This window comes from Halichoeres trimaculatus, unplaced genomic scaffold (genome assembly GCF_033239565.1).
Source record: "Halichoeres trimaculatus isolate MK-OKI-2021-1 unplaced genomic scaffold, fHalTri1.1 fHalTri1_scaffold_8, whole genome shotgun sequence".
Taxonomy (NCBI): domain Eukaryota; kingdom Metazoa; phylum Chordata; class Actinopteri; order Labriformes; family Labridae; genus Halichoeres; species Halichoeres trimaculatus.
The window spans coordinates 27,700,107-27,724,207 of NW_027437186.1; the positions used below are offsets into that span (position 1 = coordinate 27,700,107).

Here is a 24,101-nt window from a genome sequence, read left to right on the forward strand (position 1 = left end):
GGTCTGGTGTCACCGATGCTCTCTGACTGAGTCTCCCCTCCCCTCCCCTCCTCGGTCTGAGCAGAGACAAGCTCCTTTATCCAGAGCAGGAATGTTATTACCTTCATAACAGACGAACCGCTGCCTCAGGAAGCTTTTTATTCCTCTCTCTCCTCTCTCATTTTATGACCTGACTGCATCTCACTCTGCATTTTCCTCTCATTCATCGTCTGCATCCAGCCGTCTCAGCATGGCTTTGATTGCTCTTTCAGTTGTGTTTGAGGCTGATGGAGAGAGTCGTCTGAATTCATTACCTTGTTTTCTAAGATTGGGTCTTTAACATCTTCTTTGGCCTCGTATAGCGTTTAATTCAAGACTAATTCACAGTCAATAAAAGTGAAACCAGATTTCCATTATGATTATGTTACTATTTTACGAGGACTTGCTCTCAAAAACTACTTTAATTTCCCTTAGGAAGTCTTTGAAATATAAAGCAGAACAGAGTTTCTGCAGCACTACACACACACACACATACACACACACACACACACACACACTCACATTCTTTCTGGGAAGTATGTGACAGTAAATGGCTGTTAGTGTGCCACGGTGTGTGTGTGTGTGTGTGTGTGTGTGTGGGGCTGCCTCGTGGTCTCTTCTGTCACTTAGTGCTGCCAGGTCTCCACGCAGATGCAAGATTACCACAGCGTGATCAGATTATGATCCTGTGTGGCTCACTCAGAGGAGGCTGCAGATGCAGGGATGGGGGGATGGTTGGTGGGTCATCGTAGCCCGAGCAGTCACAAACAGAAAGCCACCACAGTTGGCAGCAGCAGATGTGGAACAGTTGCCAATTAGGGGTCAGCCGCTCAATGATGACAGAAATGCACACATGCTGCTCACATAATGACACAGAGAGGTTCTCTGTTGTCTGTTAAAGGAACATAAACTCAGCTTTAGCTTCAAACTGCTCAAGCTGTTGATGTGTTGTCGTTGTAACCACCATGATGTTACTGATTAGTTAACCATCATGTTTCCACAAAATCAGACTTTATTTATGACAGAGCTGACCAGAGTTTGTATTTTATTAGTCTTAAAGAGCTAGAAAGATTTCAAATATTGTGACGTCTCTGTATGTCAGTGAGCCGTGGTAAACTGTGTTCCTTAGAATAACTGTTTACTCCTCACCACAGCCTGCCTACACTGCAAGCAAAATATGGCAAACACGGACACAGATATCTTTAAATCTCTCCTCATGTCCAAGCTAGGATTTTATTTTAAATCTGCCAGTTTGGCCAACCATTCACTATAGACATAAGAATATATATAGACACTCTGGAAAATTCCAGACTTCTGCGAACATTCTAGAGCTCTACTGATAGTATGAAATTTCACTTACATTGAAGAATTAGGGCAATTGTCTAGAATCCTGATAAAATTCCAGAATTGTGGCAATATTCAACATTTCCGGTAAAATTTTGGAACCCTGATTCAGTTCTAGATTTCTGGCAACATTTTGTATTTCTTAAAATATAATATATTGCCACTTTGGTTGCTAAGCACCGCTCAAGTAGCAGTGATGCATCCAGCTCCCTTTTCATTCCTCTGTTTTAGTTTTCTTTGTATTTGGAACCTGCCATTTCTTTTTATGTGACTCTTGTTGGCCTTAGATACGAAACTGGTTGTGTTTGCAGTGGTGTTTCAAACATGGTCTGTTGAAAACCCACATATGCTTAATAACCTACAATTATCATAATTAAAACACTAAACACTCTAACAACCCAATATGATGACTCAAGTCTATATTTTAAAATTCTTGAATTCATTGAATTCATATTTTCTACCAGTATTAAAGATGGGGTTTATTTTTTCAGAGGAAGAATTGTTTGAACTGTACATACAATTCCTGTTAAATTCTGCAGTGTGCAGTTTCCGTGCAGCTGTGAAGCTCTCTTTTGCATCCTGTGTTTCTATTCTCTACTATATGCTTCCAGTATGTGTTACATTGGGAAGTAGTCCTTATTCCAAGAGCACTATCTTTTAGATATGACACCATAACAGAGCTGAGTTTTTTTGTTAAATGTTTTGATTTCTGCTGTTTAGTTTTTGAAATGAGGCTCAGTGGAGACTGACTCACTCAAGTATCCTTTCTTTAGTGGACGCCTGGTGAACTGCAGTTTGTAAGCACTTCTACACTGGCTCCATTTCTCAGCCTTGTATGTCTCCCGTTGAAAAGACTCTATTATTGTAATCAGTGTAGCTGTAATAAAGTCCAGCAGGCTTAGAAAGGAGCGCTGCTGAGAGAAGGAGGATTGATGTGGCCCGGTCAGGCCTTTGGGGAATCGTTTGTTTATCACTGTTCATGACTCTCCTCTCTCCGTCCTCTCCCTCCTCAGGTGACCTTTAAACCAGACCTGTCCACGGCGGAGGTTCATGATGAAAACATCAAGGGACCTCTGAAGGTAAGACAGGAAACATCTCCGTCAGCGTTATTGTGAAGCGAATTAATCACTCCTTGATGTTTGGGTTCGTCAGTGAAAGTAGAAAAACAGAGTTAGTTAACAAAGCACTGACTCTCTAATTTAATCTCAACTCAATTAAGATCCTTGTAGCAGCAATATGGCTGCCTCATTGCTTTAATCACATCATTAGATCAATCATTAGCAGCTTATTAGGACGCCGAGTAACAGCCTTGTGTCTGTCCCACAGGTGGGTGCTGTTGTCGAGGTGAAGAATCAGGATGGAGTTTACCAGGAGGCCACAATCAATAAGCTGACCGACGCCAGTATATACACTGTTGGTGAGTCAATAACAAACTGTCTGCCTGGTCTGTCTGTGTTCTCTTCTTTAAACCGTAATTTATTCAGGATTTATATTTCTGTTTCAATGACTGGTAATATAAATGAGTCACTCCAGGGTTCCCCAAGCATACGATACAGAAACTCGGCTCTTGTAGAAGTGGAAACCGCATCTTCAGATTGAGCTGCCTGTTTCCATCCTGCTAAAGCATTTACAGTTACAGTGTAGTCTAATCCAAAGTATACAGAGTTTATTCTGCAGCTCACATTTGCAATCTCTCAGCAGCTGCTCGTCTCTTAAGAGCGCCCCCGGGGTTTCCCAACATATCTCCGAAACACTTCTCTTGGCAAATTTTCATCCCTCTTCTCTTTCTCAGTGAGAAAACAAAAACATGAGTCACTGCTGAAGTTGGTTCAAGTGTTTCCTCCTCATTGTCGTGGTGATGAATAATTGAATTAAAGGATTTACATATCTGTGTTTATTCTGGGAGCGGTAAAAGGGGAGGGATGTTCTTTTATTTTGGTTTTTGAGGTCTTTTGATCTCATTAGCTGTTGTATATGTGAGTCTGTGGAGGTTTGAATTCAGACAGATTTAATATCAGATGATATACGTGTAGAAGTCAATCCTCTCGTGCCATCTTATGTCTTTATTTTAACCGTTTCTCACACTATCTTGTCTCTTATCTCTGCAGTGTTTGACGATGGTGATGAGAAGACCCTGAGGCGTTCATCTCTCTGCCTGAAAGGAGCACGTCACTTCGCAGAGAGCGAGGCGAGTACCGTGGCGTCCTGCGCTGTAGCTTTCGAGGGAAACAAAGCTCATCCATGATAGATGCTGTTTTCAGTTATTAACAGTGTCACATCTCAGATTAAAAACTCTCCTCATGAATGGTCCCACGTTGGCATTTAGAAGTTCAGCTGTAATTCATTTCCAGCAAACGCCGACTTGTATCGCAGCAGCTGTTAAAAATCTATCCGTCTGTAGCTGTTGGTAAACTTTAGAGGAGTATTTCTTCCTGATAGAGATGAAGAATCCTTTGTTCCTCTGAAGGTGACTCTGAGTCTGAATTTTCTGTCACCTCTGCAGACACTCGACAGACTTCCCCTCACCAACCCTGAGCACTTTGGCACTCCTGTCATCGGCAAGAAGGGCAACCGCGGCCGACGATCAAACCCCATGTGAGTATCTCTTCTGTCTCTGCTTTAACTTAAATCAGAGGTCTGTGATTAAGTTGGAGAAGGGTAATTCTGCACCAACTCATCAAAGAAATGCAATAAACCAACGTCCTGTACAACACAAAAAACACGCACGGTAAAAAAGCTGACATCTTTCTGCATGATACATTGACACATGACTCCGCAAAGAAAACAAAGGACAGCCAGCAGAGAGAAGAGGTGAAGCACCAGGTTACTTACAAGCTTCTCTAACAGACAAATGGCTGCAGTTGTGTTTCTGAGGACCTCAGTGATCTCTGATAGTGATTGAATAGATGCTAAAACTACCATTTGGTCTTTTTCTTGTCAGTTGTAAGTTTGTTACTAAGAGAGGATCTCAGTCAGCTCTGCGCCACCGTTGAAACAGACTCCAACTTAAACAGTGCAAATGTGTTTACACTCTATTTAGACTTTTTTCTATGCTTAACTTTGCTATCAGGAGGCTGTTTTTTCTCTATTTGTAGACAAAGCAATCATATTCTTCTGCCTGCAGCATGCACCAAATCTCCATGAATGTCAACAAAGAGGCTGCCTTTTCTATTTGCTGACCAAGTCTTTTACATCTACCAGTTTGCCCAGTGATATGGCAAATGTTGCTGGAATTTATGTAATATCCAAAAATTCTGGTAACACACCAGAATTCTGGTAACACACCAGAATTCTGGTAACATTCTGAAATTGTCTTCATTTTTTAGAATTCTGGTTACATAGAATAGTGGTGACATACCATAATTCTGGTAACATTATGAAAGGTTGGAATGTTATCAGGGTTGTGGCTATGTTCTAGATTTCTGATGACATTCTTGATTTCTTGTAACATTTCAGAGTTCTGAAGGCATTCCAGGAATCTGATCTTGTTCAAGAATTTCCAGTAACATATTAGATTTTTTTTTTAATCATTTTTCTAGAATTATTGGTAAAATTATAATGTTCTGGTCACATTCTAAAATTTTTGTAACACTTTAGAATTCTGATAATATTCCAGATTGTTTGTATTTAGCATTTTTCATTGGAAATATGGACAGCATAACTTACATCAAAACTACTAATATAGAAATCAATCACTCTGAAGTCTTAATTGTCATACTTACTGTTGCAGCTCATTCAGAGGCATAAGAAATCATTTCAGTCTCTTATTACCAGAATGGAGAACTCCCCAGGAGCTTTGAAAACAGTGTGTTGAGATTTAGCATTAAGACAATATGAAGACAATATGAGTTTATAATTCTTTGGACTGGCAGCATAGCTTAATGATAAATACCAGTACAATCAATAAAGTAGAATATGTGTTGTTTTCTCTCAGACTCCCTCGTTCTTAGTGAACTGATGCAGCTTAAATTTAAGATTAACTCTCATAGAATAGAATAGAATAGAAAATACTTTATTTATCCCCGAGGGGAAATTCAGGAGTCACCGCAGCATTTAAGAAAACAAAAGTAAGAAAGAGTATAGAAAGTGCAAAAATGTCCATAAGAAATTAGATGACGACATCCCGTCCACCACTCGTCCACCACTCTCCAGCCCAGCCAGTCTCCACCTCCAAAGGGTCCAGGACTGAGCCTCCCCAGCAGTCTGTTCAGTCTCTGTCTCCTGGATCCTGTCTGCTCACAGCAGGCGAAGCTCCTCCGATGTGTTGCGGCGTCCGATGTCAGCTCCGTCAGCCATGTCCGTGAACAGCACGATGCCGCTGGGTTAGCACAGCTAGCTCATCCATCCCCCGGAGCGAGATCCCACGTTCCCAACAACGATGGATGGAAGGACAGGTCCACGTCGTCACCTCCCAGCTGACACCCGAGAACCAGCACATCGTCCTCACCTCCTCCTCCTCAGCTCGAGGGAAATCATCAAGCCCTACACTAGTTAGCATTGACATGCTACAGGCTGCTAACAGCTAATTTCGCATGTAAACAATGCAGCCATGGTTGCATGTAGGATCTCCAGACAAACACAGGAGAAAAGTAGTAAAAAATACAGCCGAAGCCACAAAAAGTTTGGTGTCCGTAACCGACAATGAACCATACAAAGTGATGATCCACTCCAAATGCAAAGATTACGAAAAAGAGACGAAGAAATCACAAGAAACGGACAAAGACGAGAGAGCTGCTGCAACAGGCAGCTACTTGGGTAGCGCCTAGCCTCATATGCATCTCTTCATAATCAGGAGAACCCACTCACCTCCTCCACCGTCTTAATCAGGCTGATTTTGTACTCGTTGAAACGCTGTGTGAGCGCCTCACTCGTCTTGCTCATCTTTGTATTTTCCCTCTTTTGACTGAAATGCTCCAGTGAGTGTTTTGTGTTCTTGTGTGCTGCCCACTCCTGGGACGCTGCAAAGTTTACATCAGGGACTATGATATGCTTAGGGCTCTCTGGAGCTGGATATAACCACCGCTCCCCGTTAAAAAGAGAACACTCTACCTTATAATCTCATTTTCTGAGTAATGGCACTGAGAGAAAAGTCAATATTCCTCCAAACATTGATGCAATATTGACTTGGATTGGTCCCAGCTGCACATTAGCACCTTGATCCTGATGTCTTCCTGGGCACTGATAGTGTAGTATTCCTTTCAAAACAGGCTGCAACTTTGTTTCCCTTTCATCTCATCTCTATTTTGGGAGTTTTGCTTTCTCAAAGGATTATTTTTAAGTTTATTTGGACTTTCAGATGCAGCTTAAAAATTTGTTCATTGTAAAAATGCAAAAAAGTACTTGCAAATCAAGTCATGAGTTGCATGTCCTCTAAATTCATCGCAATAAGATTTTCAAGCCTAATGGTGTTTGGATTTTGTAGATTTTGACTTTTAACAAATTAATATTAGAAATTTGGCATTTCAAATTTTCAGAATATTCTTGAAGTTCAGTCATAAAAGGGATCTAAAATGCAAAACATGCAACTTCTGAAAGGTTTATTTATTTCTACGCCCAGAAGAAATAAAAATACTGGGAAGTTCACAAAACTCGGTTCAAACCCTCCTACTCATAAACCCTTCAAAATTCTCTATTTGGGGTTCAGATCACATAAGACGGATATGCAGTCAAGCACAGTAACAACATGGTCAGCAAAATGTTAAGTAGAGATTTTGGCGCTGGAGGTAGGTGCCAAGTCTTGCAGGAAAAGGAAATCAGCTGGTAATTGCTAGTGTTGACAAATTTCCCACAATCCGCTAACATTGGTTGACAGCTACACTGGGGAAAGCAGCTTGCAGAGTCTGCAGACATCTGTTTTGGGCTTATCTGGTTGGCCAAACACACAGTCTTGAAATCGACCGATGCTGATCGTTGAAGTTTTAAAAACAGACTCCTTGTTTCTTATTATCCTGCCTATAGTATTTTAAAGATTGGGCTGAGTGCCGACAGAGTGTGTTAACTCTCTTGTGGCTTTATTTGCCAGTCTATTTGTTTTGCTCTTTGTTGTGGTCTTTGTAATAGCTTGCTTGACACATGGATGTAGTCTCCATGGTGTCAACTGTTTGCTTCTTGAGCAGTGTTTTGGAGACTATCATTGTTTGTCACCAGCTACAGTACGCTCATTCATCACTTAAGTAAGCTGACTTATTGTGCAAAACTCTTAGGGTTAACATCTTTAAAAATAAAGTGTTAGGAATCATCTCACGCTCAGTGTGTGCTGTTAGAGAAATGATTTATTCAGACTGAAATCATGTTTTAAATCAGGCCGCAAGCATGTTTGTTTCTTTTGTAAAGATCAGCTTCTTCTAATGTATGTGAATATGGTTTCTGTCACTTTTGAAGAAAGCCTCTTGTGGACTCTTGAGGAACTGCAGTGTTTAGCATTTCCGCTTCATTTCTCACCACTCGAGGTTGCTGCTTGATCTTAATGGAGCAACTTTAACATTCATTTTGCGTCTGATTCTACCCTGTATGCTTTCCAAGGAAGTAGTAGAAAGTTTTCTTGGAAAAGTTTCCTGCCAAGAAAAGTCTGCACACAAAGCAGACACCTGTATTACACATCTTTAACCCCCCCCTCCTCCTCCATTTCTTTGAGTTCGATAAGCGTTGTAAAGTCTCTTCGTTATGGATCACTTTCGCTCCCTCATTGACTCGCTGAATGTTTTGTTTATGACTTTGATTCACAGCTTATTTGTTTTTGTTGCTGTTGTACTCGTAGTAGCAGCCTGGCTGATTTACTGCTCTTCATTCGTGCCAGCGAGTGTGTGAGCAAGACTTTTCTGCACACACACACACACACACACACACACACACACACACACACACACACACACACACACACACACACACACACACACACACACACACACACACACACACAGTGTGTAGTGAGGCATAAAAAAGGAAACAGGATCTGTTTGCCGGCTGCTGTTTGCATGATCACTCAGAGTCATGGCTGCAGTTGGGGCATCATCGTGAGCGTGGGGACGACTGTCAGACAACTAGTTGTGTTTCCCTCTGTTACATCAAGATAAGGCCCTGAAACTATTGCAGGAGTCTAAATTTTAGCAGCAGAAAATTTGTGAAATCTGGGTTTACAGAAATCAGTCGCCACCTTGCATTGCAAGACAGTCTGTGTATGCATTTTCACATCCCTATTCAGTTTACATAAAGCACTAATTTGATCTAAAACGCCAATACTCTGCATATTTTACACAAGAGTACACATTCTCACTTGAGCAGAAGGTACGGATATTTATGTCAAAGTGTTAAGAGTAAGAGAATATAGTGCATGTATTTGCTCCCTAGATTGTCTTACCCCGGGCTAAAGGCAATCAGAAATTAAAATTATAATGTTGTAAAGTCTTTTATCAAGTCTTATGAAAGTAATAAACCTTTAGTTTGGAACTAAGAAGCCTAAAGCTTGTTTTTTCATCGGTGGATAAAATGTATCTCCAAGTTTAAGAATAAGAAAAATTAAGGTTTAGAAAATGAGTTTGCACCAATTAAAGTTTAAATAAGCAGAATAAAAGAGGAACATTTTGATCTCACATCATCTGGGAGGTTATTCTAGGTCTCCTGTATAACAAAAAAAAAAACAGAACATCACATCCTCTTACTTTGTCATGTTGTCCAGTTTGTGCAGATGTTCCACCCTGAAACTGAACTGGATCGACTTGATAAAATGTGTGTAAAAGGAGATTTCTCTTAGCCTCCTGCATCTTCTTCATGCAGCCTGTTGCATAAACTGCTCTGTGTTTTTTCCACAGACAAGAAGAAGAGCTGTCGTCATCCTCCAGTGAGGAAGAGGAGAGCGATCAGCGTCAGAACGAGGACCTGTTTGGGAAAGTGGTCTGTGTGGAGGGGGTCGTCACTGGGGACAAAAAGAAGACCACGTGGTACCCGGCTCTGGTGAGATCATCCTCTGCTTTCGATCAGTGCTCCCTGCTGCATCAGAAATACACACAGCACAGAAAACATGTCATTCACACGCCTAAACACTCAGAATCTTTATATCAGGCGTGAAGTGTTGGCAATGTTCACACAGCTTCACTTTTTACACAAACCATGTGACTTCAGAATCTGAGGAATCTGGAAAAAATCAGCTCAGCTTTTATTTCAGGAGAAAAGAAATGACGTGTTCTTCCCTATTGAGCATGATTCGATGTTTCTGAGTCATTTTAAATCAGTTTCTTTCCGCCCACCCTCCCTCTGAGCTGCCTCAGTTAGCACACACTGATATGATGACAGGCGGTGTTTGTTTATGTAAGTGTTACGAGTGTAACTGGGAGAATGGGAGAGGGTGGAGGCGAGCTGTCCCTTTAAACGTGTAGTCAGCAGCACAGCCCCACCTCCAGGGTTTGTTGTTCTTGGCTGCAGACAGGCTGAGCTCCATGCTGCCTCCCTGTGGCGGTAAAAGGAAGTGCAGCCCACAGCAGCCTGTTATTGTTTACACTGAGCGTATGGCAGAGGGTGGAGTAGTACAGGGTAGATGTCTCATGCAACAGATGATTCATGAGAGCAACAAATGGGTGGGACAAAGCGGCTGAGTACAGTTACAGTTGTTGATGTCAGGTCTGCATGAGCAAGCAGTGGGATTTATTTTCATGTGCAGCTCAGCACAGAGGAATCATCCCTGCAAGTATTCATATAACTCCTTATAGCCTGATCTCTACATCCCAGCTCAGAAACAACTTTTACTATTGTGCTGCTTCATCTGAACTCAGCATTATCTCTACAGCATCTTTCATGCACAACATCATGCAGCTCAAAGTGCTACACAACAAGAGAAAATAGATTATATGGAAGAAAATTGAATTTATTAAAAATGCGTTTTGATAAAACATTTAGAATCAATTGAGTAAAACAGTCATTTGAATTGGGATTCATTTATTTGATAGGGACGATGCAGTTGAACATAGTTCACAACAAGGCATGGATCAAATGTGCTGCACAAAGAGTTTATAGCAAGTGCTAATTTCCAACTCTTGTCCCCAGTTGGACCCTTAAGTAACTAGATCATAAAATGTGCATTTACCAGCAATGAAATGGCAAAAAGTTACAGGGTAACAGTAAAATGATTAAAAAAGTTAAATAGAGAAGTCTGTAAAACCAGATAAAAGCAGTAAAGTTTTAATAAATTAGAACTGAAACCTCAAAGAAAAGTGAAAAATCTAAACCAATGAATGGCTAATAGTTTTCCTTTCAAAAACAGAAAGAGAGCTCACTTTTGAAATTCTGAAGAGAGTTCTGGAATTTTTGAACATCAAAGTAAAAGGTAAACAGAATTCAAGAATTGTTGGATCTAAAAAAAAAAAGGCAGACAGTTCTGGAGTTTTGGGACACTACAGCATGGAGAATGAGTCTTGGAATTAAGGTACTTGCAGGGCAGAGGTAGGGAGTTCTGGAATTCTCAGGCTTCAAAGTGAAGGGGGAAAAAATTACAGAATTTCTGGTACCCCAAGCAAAGGAAGGGGTCTGGAATTTAAGACATCACAGCAAAAGCAGAAAGTTATGGATTTTAGGAAATTAAAGTAAATAGTTAAAGTGTTCTAGACTTTTCAGGCCTCAGGGCCAAGGAAAAGGTAGATCTTAAGTTTTGGGACTTTAAAGCAGAAAGAAAGAGTTCCTGAATATTTAAAGATCAAAGCACAGTGAGAATTGAGTAATTTTGGGTCAAAAAAGGGGAAGAAAAATATGGAAATTTTGACATCCAAACAAAGGTATAGAGGTTCTGAATTTTTTAATGTCACAATAGAAGCAGATAACTCCTAAATTTTTGGATATCAAAGGGGAGGCAAAGAATTTCAGAATTTTGGAATTCCAAACTGAAATAGGGAGCTCTGTGTTTTGGAATATCAAAACTGAGATGTGTCAATTATCAAAACAGCGGCAGTTATTTTCAGAATTGTTGCACCTTGCAAAAGGAGAAAGAGTTCCGGAATTCTGAAATCTGGAAGCAGAAGTGAGGAGTTCTAGAATTGTTCTAGAGGCAGAGGTGAAAAGAGTTCTGGAATTGTGGGACATCAAAGTATAAAAGGAGAGAAAGTTACAGAGTTTACAGACCTCCATGTATAAGAAACCAGAGTTCAGCAATTTTGGTATTTCAAAGCAGCAGCAGGGAATTCCAGAGTTGGGACATTAAGAAAGTGGCAGGGAGTTCTGGAATGATGTGACAGCAGAGCGGAGCCAGAGAGGTTCTGGAATTTTAAAACCTCCAAGTACTGGCAGGGATTTATGGTATTCTGGATTACGACAAAGTAAAGGAAAAGAGAGTTCTGGAATTTTGGGATCTTAAGGGCAGAGGCAGAGATTTCTGGAATTTTATGACATTGCTGAAAAGAGAAAGGCACATTAAAGCAGGGAGCTCTGACTTTGTTTAGGACCAGAAATATATTTAAAGGGGGAGTTTTCCGGGACCTCAGTGACCTGACAGGAGCATACAATGAAAAAAGACCTGTGATGTAAGACCCTGTTGAGCTTTGAAAACACGTAAAAGAACTTTGTAATCACCTCTTAAAGAAACAGGTTGCCAGAGATTGAATTGTGTGATAATTTCCTTTTTTCCTAGAGTTAAACTCCTGCGGCGGCGTGCTGAATGAGCTGTAGTTTTTTGAGCGACCAGCAGCAGCTCTGCTCACACGTTGCTCTTCATTTCGCGCTCTGGTTTGTCTTTGTTTCAGAGACAGCTTATGGTGTGATCCATCAGCGTGGCCTTTAGCTGAAACTACTTTATTACTCTGACCCCCTCCTCCTGCCTCCACCCCCCAACACCTCTGCTTTCCTATCAAACACACACACACACACACACACACACACACACACACACACACACACACACACACACACACACACACACACACACACACACCTAGTCTGATCTCTTCTCTCTTGTTTCTGTGTTAAGGTCATCTCCCCAGACTGCCATGATGACGTGGCGCTGAAGAAGGACAACATCTTCGTTCGGTCCTTCAAAGACGGAAAATTGTAAGTTTCATGTTCTTTAAACACACATTTTAAAGGAGTGTGTGAACTAATTATCGCTTATAATTTCGAAGAATGGATCATTAATTCATCATATATAACCCCTTCATAGAAACATAAACCACAGAGCAGGAGCTGTTAGATACAAATGATCTGCATTTAAGGAAACAGACTATCCAAGTCTTTCTTGATTAGTTTATTTTCGTCACTTAATCGTCTAATCAGTTGGTGCTTGTGTTTAACAATCCCATCAGGAGCTTTGAATTAGTGTCTAAATGAATGTTTGTGCAGTGAATCTTTGCAAACATAAAAAAGAGAGCTCATGCTCAGCAAAGAAACCCCTCACACTTTTTTGTTTCTAATATTTGTTCTTAATTTTATGTTTTTGTTTAATCATCCCAGTGGGGATAAACTTGGCTCTTGGAGGAGCTCTGCCAGATGTGATTTCATCTTTTCCTTTTAAGTCATAAAGGAATTGTCCTTTATTGTTCATGAAAGTGTTCTTCAATAGGGATGCTTAAACTCTTAGTTCTCTGGATTTATTCGGTGCACACAGATGTGATTGAGGCATAGAAGGAGATAACATATGGAGTGCGTTTCAGCATTATTTATTCTGCAGAAGAACATAAACATGTTAATTTCTGTCTGCTCTCTGTTTTCAGCATCTTTGCTCCTAAACATGCAAAATAACAGATTCCACTCTTAAATATCTTTTCGACTGGGGATCTGAGAGCTGGTTTTGCAACCGTATTGTGCAAATTGTCAGCAGGATGAGCCATGCTGAATGCACAGAGTGGCGTAGTAGCACATCTGAGATCTGTTGCCATATATACAGCGCCTCCCGTCACCTGTCTTAAAAACTGAGAGGTTCAGTTGACCGTTCATGAAAATATGAGCATGTTCAATGAGTGTGCTCATTTTCACCTGTACACACACAACACTGCCACTGCGTGTGTCATCTCCCTCCTGTCCAGGATCCTTTTGTGATGTTTTAGGTTACTGTATTAGCGAAGCATACAAAACAAAGTACACGTGTCCCACCATGAGTTTAAGTGCTGCACAGCCACAGTTTGGTCCTGATCAAAATTGCTCACACCCCTATGTTTGTGAACTTTTCCTACTTTGACACCAGCTCACAAATCCCAACCTCAGACAGATGATGCTGTAAAGAGATAACCGACATTAACCTCACCTGTTGGTGATCAGGAAGTTGTATCTGACCAGTAAAACACAAAAGTCTGCATAACTGGAATAAATAAAGTGTGACATTAGATAAATCGAGGCCTAAAGGTCTTATAACTTTGTTTAAGCTTTTTCTATCCACAGGGAAGTTACCTCACGTAAACTATGTATAAGTAGTTTTTGTATCATTAAAGAGGTGGTTGTACGCTTTGTCATGTTTTGAAAACAATGGAAAGTCAAAATATTGCTTACTCGTACTAAATAAGGAGAAAGTCTTAAGTCGCAATAAGATGAGACCGGTGACTGCTCTGAACAGCCTTTTCCAAAAGTAACACAAGAATTCAGCAAAAAGAACTCAAGATTTGCTAAATCTGTGACATCGTGAGTTGATGAATTTTCATAAAAGAGCAAAAACTGAAATCTAAATAAGTGTATATGACTTATTTCAGCCAAAATGGCCTTAATAGACTTTAGATAGGGCTTGAACAAAAAAGATTTTCTCAGAGGAATCAGGTTGCTGAAAACAAACACAAAAGTGTAAAAGTTTGTCGTTAAAAGGGCAAATGGTATAAAAATTGAAATATACGCAAAGGGTTTCTGTGTTATTGTGTAAGAAAAAAAAAAGGTCTAATAGACCTAATCTAAGCCACATTCACCAAACAAGTCCAGAAAAATGTCCTATTTCAAGATCTTGAAAGACAAAAACGATGCCTAAATTGCTTGTAAAGACTAAAAAAATCTGCCAATGTGGTAAAAAAAATGTACTTGTTGAGTTTTTTGTATTGTTTTATTACTCTGGTTTCATTTTAAGAAATACTTCTGGACTTGTCAGATAAATTTGTCTCATGATTCTTAATTAGACAATTCTCCTGAAAATGTGACAAACACTAGCTCAGGTCTCCGTTTTTGCAGTGCATTTCACAATAGAAGAGCTGAGACTCTTTGAGCCTCTCTTTAAAGTTTCTTGTTGTGCACTTTAATCCGTCTGAAAGCTTTTGTGTGGGTTAAAGTTTTGCAGCTCCCCTGCAGTCTGCCCTCAGTGTTAGTCAGAGGCGTAGAGAGAGGAAGGAGTCCTGTCAGGAGCTGCGCTGAGCTCCACATTTGTTGCTGCAGGCTGAGAGTGTGTAGTGAAACACATTCCACATTTTGCAGACATGAATCTGGTGTTTACAAGTGTACAAAAACTACAAAAACAGGCTCGAGTCTGAGCAGACACCCTGCCTCACTCACTGGCAGGACTCTTAATCGGAGCAAACTAAGATCTTTGCACACAGACTTCACAGCGTCACTCTTTTATTCTTTTTTAAAAAATAAAAAAACAGCAGCTGTGATAACTCTCCACCGTTTCCTGCAGCTTTCTTTTTCCATCCGTCCTGCCACACTCGCTCCACTTGTCTTTGTTTATTATCATATGTGTTATCATCCATGTCAGGCTCTCTTCCTTCATTATCACCCAGTTATTCTAACGTGCTGTGCCCTGCGTGATTTGTTTTTAAAATACGGGGTCACATCCAGGAGCCATGTGACCTCCCTCGCCTGGCGCCGAGGTCAGTTGTGTTCGCTTTTCCTCTGGAGAGTTTGGTATTGTTAGCGATAACCATTCAGCAGGCTGTTTTATAAACAATGGCTTTGGAAAGCGAGGTCACATCCAGCGGGGAGTTTTCAGGAAGTGGTTTCTCTGATTTAGCCAGATCTGGTTACTGTAGTAACAATGGAAACAGAGGAGGTTTATTTGTTCTCCTTTGGCTGCCTCACAGAGCGGTCAGTGGTGTTTCAGTGCTAAAAACGCAGTTAGATTATTGCATACATCACTGCAAGCTGAAAACACTCCTTTGATATCATTTTTTTGCTTTTAGATCAGTGATAAAAAATGTGAAGTTTGTAAATAAAGACTGGACAGAAACTTCCTGTAACCTGATGTGGAGGCTTTCACCGTATGTAAGAATTTACTTCTTTGTCATTGTCCGAAGAGCATTGATGGAGCTTTTTTAAACTTAAGGAACACAAAACCATGAATTGAGTTAATTTCTGCAACAGTTCTGTGTAACAGAATTTTTTACACCATACAAAATAATTGCAATATCCTATCTCAGTCACACCACAACTACCATGCATGATTTCTTTAATGCCCAAACAACTATGTACATCAAACTTAATGAATAGGAAAAATAAATGCTGTCTGCAGACCTTTAGTATTTCATCTGGTGTAGTCTCAGTTAGATTATATTTTCAGATTAGTAAATATTTGAATGTTCCAACATGGATAAATGAGGAGGAAGTTGATCCTCAGGGGAGATCAGAAACCCCAGGTGTCTGTTCTCCTCACCGCTCTGTCTTTTTTCATTTACTCCATGACAAATGCGTGATTGGATCGGCTCAGCTGTCGACAGATACCGCAGCAAATCGTCTCTCTGTCACACTCTCCAAACCTCTGACTGCTTTCATTTTACAAGCTCCACTGATCCATCTATCTGCCAGAGCACTCACACTCTGCCCAGCTTCTGCAGACGTGTTCGCTCTCTTCACTCAAATCAGATCAGGGTGTTTAGTTTTTTTTTTGTTTCTTTCAGGTGGTTTCTGTTGCTGGAAGCTTTTCTTCCCCCTGTCTGTGTTTTGATGCCAGTTGAACTCTGTGCTGTAACACTTAATGGCACCTGTGTGCAGGTATTTATCAGAGGGTTCTGTGTTTTACAGCTACACGGTGCTGAGGAAGGATGTCCGAGAGATCGACGCAGAATGTCCTCCTAAAGCTGACGCCGGGCTCAAACCAGGTGAGTTCAGAGCGGAGCTTTAGATGATGTTTCTAGACGCTGGAAGGGTTGTTCTGCAACATCATGGAGTTAACTTAGAACAGCATCCTCTCATTTGATACGGAGTTAAATGTGACACTTAGGTTCATATTATGAAAAATCTCCACACATGGTGATTAATGACGGTCAATACTAAATGCCATGCTGTCATTTGTATTTGTAGGAATACACTAATAGGTCAATCCAAAAACAGAAACGAACAAAATAGGCCTAATGAGACCGCCTCGTGTCATACCTTACCATATGTCAGCATTTTTTTTTTTTTTTTGGTAAAGGGTCTGATGGTATCTCCACATTTGTTTCCTGTTGTTTTGTATCGTGCTGTATCAAAATCTTTTGTGGTGTGTTGTGTTCTATCATATCTTATTGCAACGATTTGTTTTTTGTTTTAGTATCACACTGCTTTGTTTTCTGTCACTTTCTGTCATATCATATTGTGCTGTGTTGTATTATATCATTCCTTAGCAATGTTTTGTTAATATTGCGTCAAGTTGTGCCTTTTTTTCTATTTTGTAAAAAAATATATTATTAAGACAACCAAGGCTGAACAATCAATTGAATTGAAACTGACATCGCAATTAAACAGAACACAATTTTCAAATTGCAAAGGCTAGAATTTAAAAAAAGAAAGAAAGAAAGAAAGAAAGAAAGAAAGAAAGAAAGAAAGAAAGAAAGAAAGAAAGAAAGAAAGAAAGGAAAAAAAAAAAAAAAAGCTTAATGCACACTGACCTGGAGGGGATAGAGTAACATTTACTCATTCTTCCTTGTAAAACCATCAAAAGTCAATATGCTAGTTTTTCTGGTAAAAATATTACACATCTACAAGGCTTGAAGTTAAATAATTCACTCAGTATTCTACTTTGATTTGTATGGTTAAATAAAGATATGTTGTTTGTAACAATTCATGCATCACTGCATCTCATTTTATCATTATATGTAGGCCTGGCCCTCAGGAAAAGATTTATTATAAATTGACAGTATCATTCTGCCGTGTTTGTCAAACTGTAAAATGGTTTATTGTCTGTGTTAAGTGAAAATTGGAGAAGATAACCCCCCCCCCCAAAAAAAAAAAAAAAAAAAAAAAAAAAAAACGAATGCGTAATTGCAATTGCAATATGGGTCCCAAAAATCCGCAATTAGACTATTTTTTAAAATCATTCCGCTCTAATGATAACCATGTTGTTATCATATCACATTGTGTCGTTTTGTTCTGTATTGTTTTGTTTCACGTGGTATCATATCGTATGCTTTTGAATTGAGTTGTGTTTCGTCCTATTGCTTCATTTTGTTCTGATTCAGGGTTCTTTGTTTTTTTGTTGTTTCGTTTCCTGTTGCTTTGTGTCTCTTTTCTCTCTTGGCTGGGACTTTGGCATACTGACACATTTTGTTCTGTATCATTTAATGGCAAACTGTATCATAGCGTATCTTTATGAATCATGCTGTTTTGTATTTAGTGGTTTGATTTCAAACTGTATTGTACTATATCTTATCATATGGTATATTTTTGTATAGCGTCTCATTTTGCATCCTAACGCTTTGTTTCCCATCATACCATTTTTTTTGGTTTTGTTTTGGTTTCCTATTGTATGAGATTGCACGAAATCATATCGTGTTGTATCATATTGAACTGTAGCCTATTGTTTTTATAGCATTTTGTTCTGTTAGTATTAGGGATGGGTACCTTTGAAACGATACGGTACCGATGCCCGGTACCTAGCAATCGGTACCGTTACTTAACGGTACCAATTTTAGGTACTTTTTTGTGTTTATGTGGTGAAAAATATCAATTTGTTTAATAATAGAATATAAAAATACTTGGATTTAACATATTGATTCTTCAGTATATAACTTTGCAATGCAGTGTTCATGTCCAGCATGGAAAATCATCTACTTCTTCATTCCCTCACAGTCACTAGGATGCACTTAGGTACCTAAACATGGTACCTTTTGGTTTTATCTGAATCGGTACCCAGTACTTTTGATAGAATTTGGTCGGTACATATAAAAGTACCTAATTCGGTACCCACCCCTAGTTAGTATCCTGTTGTTCTTTTGTTTTTTTTACATTGCTTCACATTTTATCGTATTGTATCATTTTGTTATTCAATGGCAGACACTTAATCATGCCAGGATCAGTACTTGATCTTTTGACCATTGCTAAAAGGACTGTAGGGTCTAAACAAGGGGTGCCTGTTCATCTAACCAAGCCACACTAAGGCTTATACACTAAACATTAGATGTCTGATGGACGTACAGATCACATCTATTTATGACGTGAGTTGATGGAAAAGGAGCAGTGCTCAGGTAACCCTTGGTTTTTGACATCTTTCCTTACACATGGCAGAAATCGCTGCGTATGAGCTGCTAAGAAAGAATTTTTGTTTTTGTTCAGGGAGCCGCTGTCACACTGGAGTCTATTTTTATTCCAAGTCTTCAGCAGGTTTTTACAAAGTGCTGCAGAGCTCTCACACTTTCATAATTACAGTTAGGAAGCAGCTTTGTGTCACACCAGCTCTGTCTTTGGTATTCACAGGTGGTCGACTCACAACTGCGTTATTTTTCGCATTATGAAAGCGTAAAACAAGCATCTGTCAGGGTGGTTAGGCGCTGCTGAGGCCCACCTGTGACACAGTGACTGAACGCTCCTGCTGCTCTGCGTCTCTGCAAACACTCCTGACAGACTTCACGGATGATTTCCTCTATGTTTAGTCCTATTTTTATTTAAGGCTCTGTCTTTTCAGAGTGAAGAGGTGTCCGAAATTGGTCTCATTTTCTTTTGAATCATGATCCTTTTCACACTAAAATACCTGTTTGTCACACTGTAGTCAAAGATTTTAGAGGAACATTTGTTCACTTACTTTGTTTTGCATGAAACCGCTCACTTCCTGCAGACTAAGTTTGCATTTTTAGTGTGTTAGCAGGTTATAACGTTTGTGTTCAAAGTCTTATATTAATTCATCCATGTGTGTGTTCGACAGCTCTGGATGCAGCCTTGGAGTTCCTGCAGCACTTCATCGTGCCGAGTGTCTGGAAGACAGAAGTGAAAGAGGAGAGCTCCAGCAGTGAGGATGACGAAGAGGAGGACGAGGAGGAGCAGGAAGAGGACGCCAGCGGTGAAGAGGAGGAGGTAGAGGAAGATCCTCACACATGCTTTCTTTCCAACAAACCTCCAAATTAGAGATAGAAATCCTCAAACTGTCTTGTTTTCTGTCTGAAGGAGGAGGTGGAGCCATTCCCGGAGGAGAGGGAGAACTTTCTGCAGCAGCTCTACAAGTTCATGGAAGACAGAGGTGAGCGCAGAGACGAGGAGGTGTACACAGTTTTCTACAAACACACTTATTTTTAATCATTTGACCAAAGTCCTGTACAGGCTTAAAATCAAGATCAATAAAAACACAATGAATAAAAACACAATCAATTAAAACAAATGTTAATAGAAATAATTTAAAACAGCAGTTAGGTAAACAGGCTGTTTTTTAGGCATCTCAACACAAACTGATAGAGCTCATACATCACAACAACAGCAAATGCATTGTCCAACAAGTACTTAAGAAAGGTAATTCCCTGGAAACTTCACACTTAAAAAATTATCTCACACAGTGTTTCTCTCTGCAGCCCCTGTATGCTTGGACAGCAGGTGGTATTAGTGGATGGGTCACACTGGCAAACTGTATCGCGCTCAAGCACGCATCACTTCTCTACTTTGGCATGCTTAGGAGAGGTGGGCTTCAGCACTGTCATAGGCATGCGGACTGGGCATATGATCCATAGCATATGATCCCCACAAGCGCATCTCTCCACAATCATTTTGAACAGTAGTAGGGTGTTAGAGGGCCGTGATTTCAGTTAATGCGGTATTATCGCATCAATTTTGACAGCCCTAGTTTTTAGTCTTTCTTCTGTTCCTCTGGTGCCTCCATAGTATCTTAACATGATTCACAGCTCAGAAAAAAAGGCTCCCCCTCTACAAACCCTCCTCCTGCTGTTTGGCCTGTTGGGGCGGAGCTATGGGCAGACCTTAGTGTTTGAGGCCTGCCAACATGTCATGAGCCTGTTAGGAGACCCTTATGCTATGACCTCATCATTTAATCCTGTGGAGGTCTCGTTCCGTTTTTAAACAGTTTAAAGACAGATTCAGAAGTTTCTACAGCATATGAATATGTAGAAGTTCAAAAATCCGTACATGTTTAGTCTAAACATTCAGTAATGGTAGTTCCACACATTTTTTTTTTTCAATTTTGATCTGTTTCTCTTCTTTAGGAACTCCAATCAACAAGCGTCCTGTTCTGGGCTACAGGAACCTGAACCTCTTCAAGCTCTACAGACTGGTGCACAAACTCGGTGGCTTTGAAAGTGTGAGTAAAACATCACAGTCATGATTTGCTCAGGCCTCTGTCAATGGGATGAAGACTGACTCTAGACTTTCCTCTTCCTCCTGTGTTTCTGATCAGATTGAAAGCGGCTCCGTGTGGAAGCAGGTCTACCAGGATCTGGGAATCCCAATACTCAACTCTGCCGCTGGATACAACGTGAAGTGTGCTTATCGGAAGTACGTAGAGACGCTTTTTTTTCTGCATCTCTTAGAGGAACAGCTGAGTGTGTTAACATGTTTGTTTTGACGTCAAGGTACTTAAATGGATTTGAGGAGTACTGCACCTCCACCGCCATCACCTTTAGGATGGACCTCCCATTGAAGCAGGGTCCGAAGGGGGAGGTAAAAACCGAGGAGGAGGCAGGAGGAAAAGCAGCAACAGCCTCCACCTCTGAAGAACAGAAACCCCAAGAAGACAGAGAGGCTTGCAGCACGCCGTCTGTCGTCTGCAAGGTGAGATCTCATCATGTGATCCAAGTCAAACAGCTGACTTCCTGGGAGTCAAATGAGTGGTTACGGCTCTATAACAGCAGATATTAGTCGATTTTATCCTTCCTGAAAGTGTATTTGGATGGAGTAAAATAATTTTCCTCTCACAGGAGGAGAAACCCGATCTGAGCCGGAACAAAACGGAGCCAGAACCCCCGCGGACGGAGGAGAAAGAGAGCGAGAACGAAGAGGAAGACGAGGAGGAAGACTCCCCACTGAAGGTGGATGCAGACGAGGGCTCTTCGACCACTCGCCTTGGAGCGGAGAACGTGAAGCAGGAGCGTGGCGAGGAGCAGGACAGCAAGGACAACTCTGGGTAGGTGGTGTGAAACAAACTCCCTTCCAGCAGGGAGGTACGGAAAGATAAAAAATCTCCTCATGGCACAAACACAAGCTCCCTGCAGGGCTCCTGCACCCCCACAAGATCCAATCTGACCAAAGCCAGCTGAGGAAGTCCTTCTCCTCAGACACAATAAAACCTCAAAGACCCTCTGACCTGAATGACACTAATTCCCAGTTTACCCACAATCCTCCTTTACCTGCTAACCAGAGAGAGGAGGGCTCACTCCTCTTTCTTTCTCTTCTTCTCCTCTAACTCTGCTCTCACCCTCTCGCCCTCTGTCCTCTTATTATTCCTCTGGGCTTAGTCGGCATCAGCTGGCAGAGACGTCTCAGAGCACTAAAGCCTGACTGTTCACCTGGCACGTCACGCTGTGCTCTCTTCCTCTCTGTGCCCTCTCTTTGCCCTTTTCCTGATCTCTCATCTCTGCCCTCGTCTCCTCTCTCCCTTCTTTTGCTTTTGATGTTCAGCTTTATTAAATGTTCCATGTGTGTGAGTGTTGTCACTGATGCATTAGCGCCATAGACGCCAAACGTAGAGCTTCAGCGGCTGTAACCTTTCAGAAGAGAGCCCGATCTGTGTTTGTTCTGGTGCCGTGTGGCACGGTTGTTTCCACTGGATGTTTCTCCGTCTCCTGAGCTCAGACGTTTGTTCAGACTCCAGTTTGAAGGTTGTTTGGAGTTCTGGGGACTGGATGGAGATGTGGGTAGTGGGTCTTTTGTTGCGTGTCTGTTACGATTGGTGACAAGGATGAACAACACATTTGCACCTCCACATGCACTGAAGCCAACATAACGCTCACATCAGGTGCTGGCATCTGAGAAGGTGTTTTTTTTTGAGCCAGAGTCTGTGTGTATTGATGTCTTGCCTCCTCTTCTTGCCAAAACACATAATTTTTCAACAAAGCAGCAACTTGAGGATGTCAAAACTTTGATAACATTTTATACTTTTGTACTTTTACAGCCTCTATCATCTACGTCTTTACTTATGTTTGATAGAATTAAAAAACAGAGAAGCTCATGAAAAATAAAAGATCTATGGTCAAAGGATAAAAAAAGGGAGAGCAGATTCGATTGACATAAGATACTTTCGACCAATGCAGCAGAAACTCAAAGCTCCAGGGTCGTCTTCTCTAAGAACTGATTCTTAGCACAGTTGTTTTCAACAAAGGCCACAAAGATTCAGCCTGTGCTGGTTTTGATTGTGCTTTATTGAAAATGGATTTGCTGAATCATCACTTGAACATTTATCATTCCCCATTGGCAAGTTTTTTTTTTATACTGTTTACAAACAATTCAGTCTAGTTTTCATCTTTCAGTATCTTACAATTTGACCATTTTCTGGAGTTGTCAGACGAATGTGGCTCATATTAAGCCTAGTAAGTCAATTTTTCCTAAAAACAAGACAAATATTTGTTTAGATTTCGGTTTCTGCATCTGTTTCTTTTTTAACAAGCTTTACCAACTTGTGATGTCACAGATTGAGCAAATCTCATGATGGCCTCCCAAAAATCTCATTTTTTTCTTTTCAGAACAAGCTGTTCAGAGAAGTCTCACCTTAAAACTTCTGCTTTCTTTAGTACAGATATCCAACATTTTAACGTCATATTTAACATTTTCTGGACGGGCTCATATTCAGTTTAATTTCAACTAAAATTAAGTCACAAACCGCTTTGATTTAAGTTTTTTCAGTGCACATTCTCCCCTTTCAGTATTCAGTGACACTGACACCTGTGGAAGGAGGCAGGCTCTCTGATATATGCTGCAGATAGCCAGTAGGAAGAGCTCTGAATGTTATGGCTTCACTTTTTGATTAAAAAAAAAGCAAAAAAACAAAATTAGCTCTAGTTTGTTCTTTATCTCTCTTCTGCCTCTGTCAGGTGCCTGCCTGATAGTCTCTCATCCTCTTCTGATGATTTGATAGTGTTAGGCTGAGCAGATTCCCTTAGCAGACTCTCCACGATGCAGATGTGAACTCAGATTTAGTGATGTTATAAAGCCTGCTCTGTGTTTACAGCCTTTAATCTGGATTTGTTGCGTGGCTGGTGGATTACATTTATAATCCAGCAGCAGGAAAGGCTAGGTGTAGACTTTCAGAGTTCACTAAAAGGTAGCTTTTAAAGAGCTAATAAGGAATTTCATAATGCATAATGTAACAATTAGATTGTTTTTTGAGTAATTGATAGATGCCCTTATTTAATTGCATTGTCAATTATAGGGACTGAAGTTTTTTAGCAGTTTGCTCCAAAGTTGGCAAAGGAAAGTTAAAAACAGCAACACACACTGGTAGTTTCATATTCAAAGTTACTGTATTAAAAAAATCATCTAAACATCTTTGAACGGCTTAAAAATCAATCAGTGCAAATATTATAAACCTGTTAAAAAGGAAAACCTGTGTTTAAACTGTTTTTTTACAGATCATTTCACCCTATACGTCAGCATATCAAGATAGGATATATATCAAGAAAACAACAGATTTAAAAAAAAAAAGATTTTTGGTGAGTTTTATATCCACATTATCAAAG

The 24,101-nt window shown here is 40.4% G+C and overlaps 1 protein-coding gene across 4 annotated transcripts in view; it reads left to right on the forward strand.

Moving 5' to 3' along the window:
* arid4b (AT-rich interaction domain 4B) overlaps nucleotides 1-24,101 on the forward strand; it is a 60,028-nt gene that overhangs the window by 25,889 nt on the left and 10,038 nt on the right. For 3 of the 4 annotated variants that reach the window (XM_074675387.1, XM_074675389.1, XM_074675390.1), the window contains exons 4-16: nucleotides 2,376-2,441; nucleotides 2,689-2,779; nucleotides 3,471-3,550; nucleotides 3,866-3,957; nucleotides 9,171-9,312; nucleotides 12,308-12,387; nucleotides 16,261-16,337; nucleotides 19,355-19,503; nucleotides 19,594-19,666; nucleotides 20,637-20,731; nucleotides 20,828-20,925; nucleotides 21,003-21,201; nucleotides 21,348-21,553. In XM_074675387.1, coding sequence (XP_074531488.1) covers nucleotides 2,376-2,441; nucleotides 2,689-2,779; nucleotides 3,471-3,550; nucleotides 3,866-3,957; nucleotides 9,171-9,312; nucleotides 12,308-12,387; nucleotides 16,261-16,337; nucleotides 19,355-19,503; nucleotides 19,594-19,666; nucleotides 20,637-20,731; nucleotides 20,828-20,925; nucleotides 21,003-21,201; nucleotides 21,348-21,553 — 1,448 coding nt within the window. The remainder of the gene's footprint in view (nucleotides 1-2,375; nucleotides 2,442-2,688; nucleotides 2,780-3,470; nucleotides 3,551-3,865; nucleotides 3,958-9,170; nucleotides 9,313-12,307; nucleotides 12,388-16,260; nucleotides 16,338-19,354; nucleotides 19,504-19,593; nucleotides 19,667-20,636; nucleotides 20,732-20,827; nucleotides 20,926-21,002; nucleotides 21,202-21,347; nucleotides 21,554-24,101) is intronic. The other variant, XM_074675388.1, reaches the window with a different exon arrangement.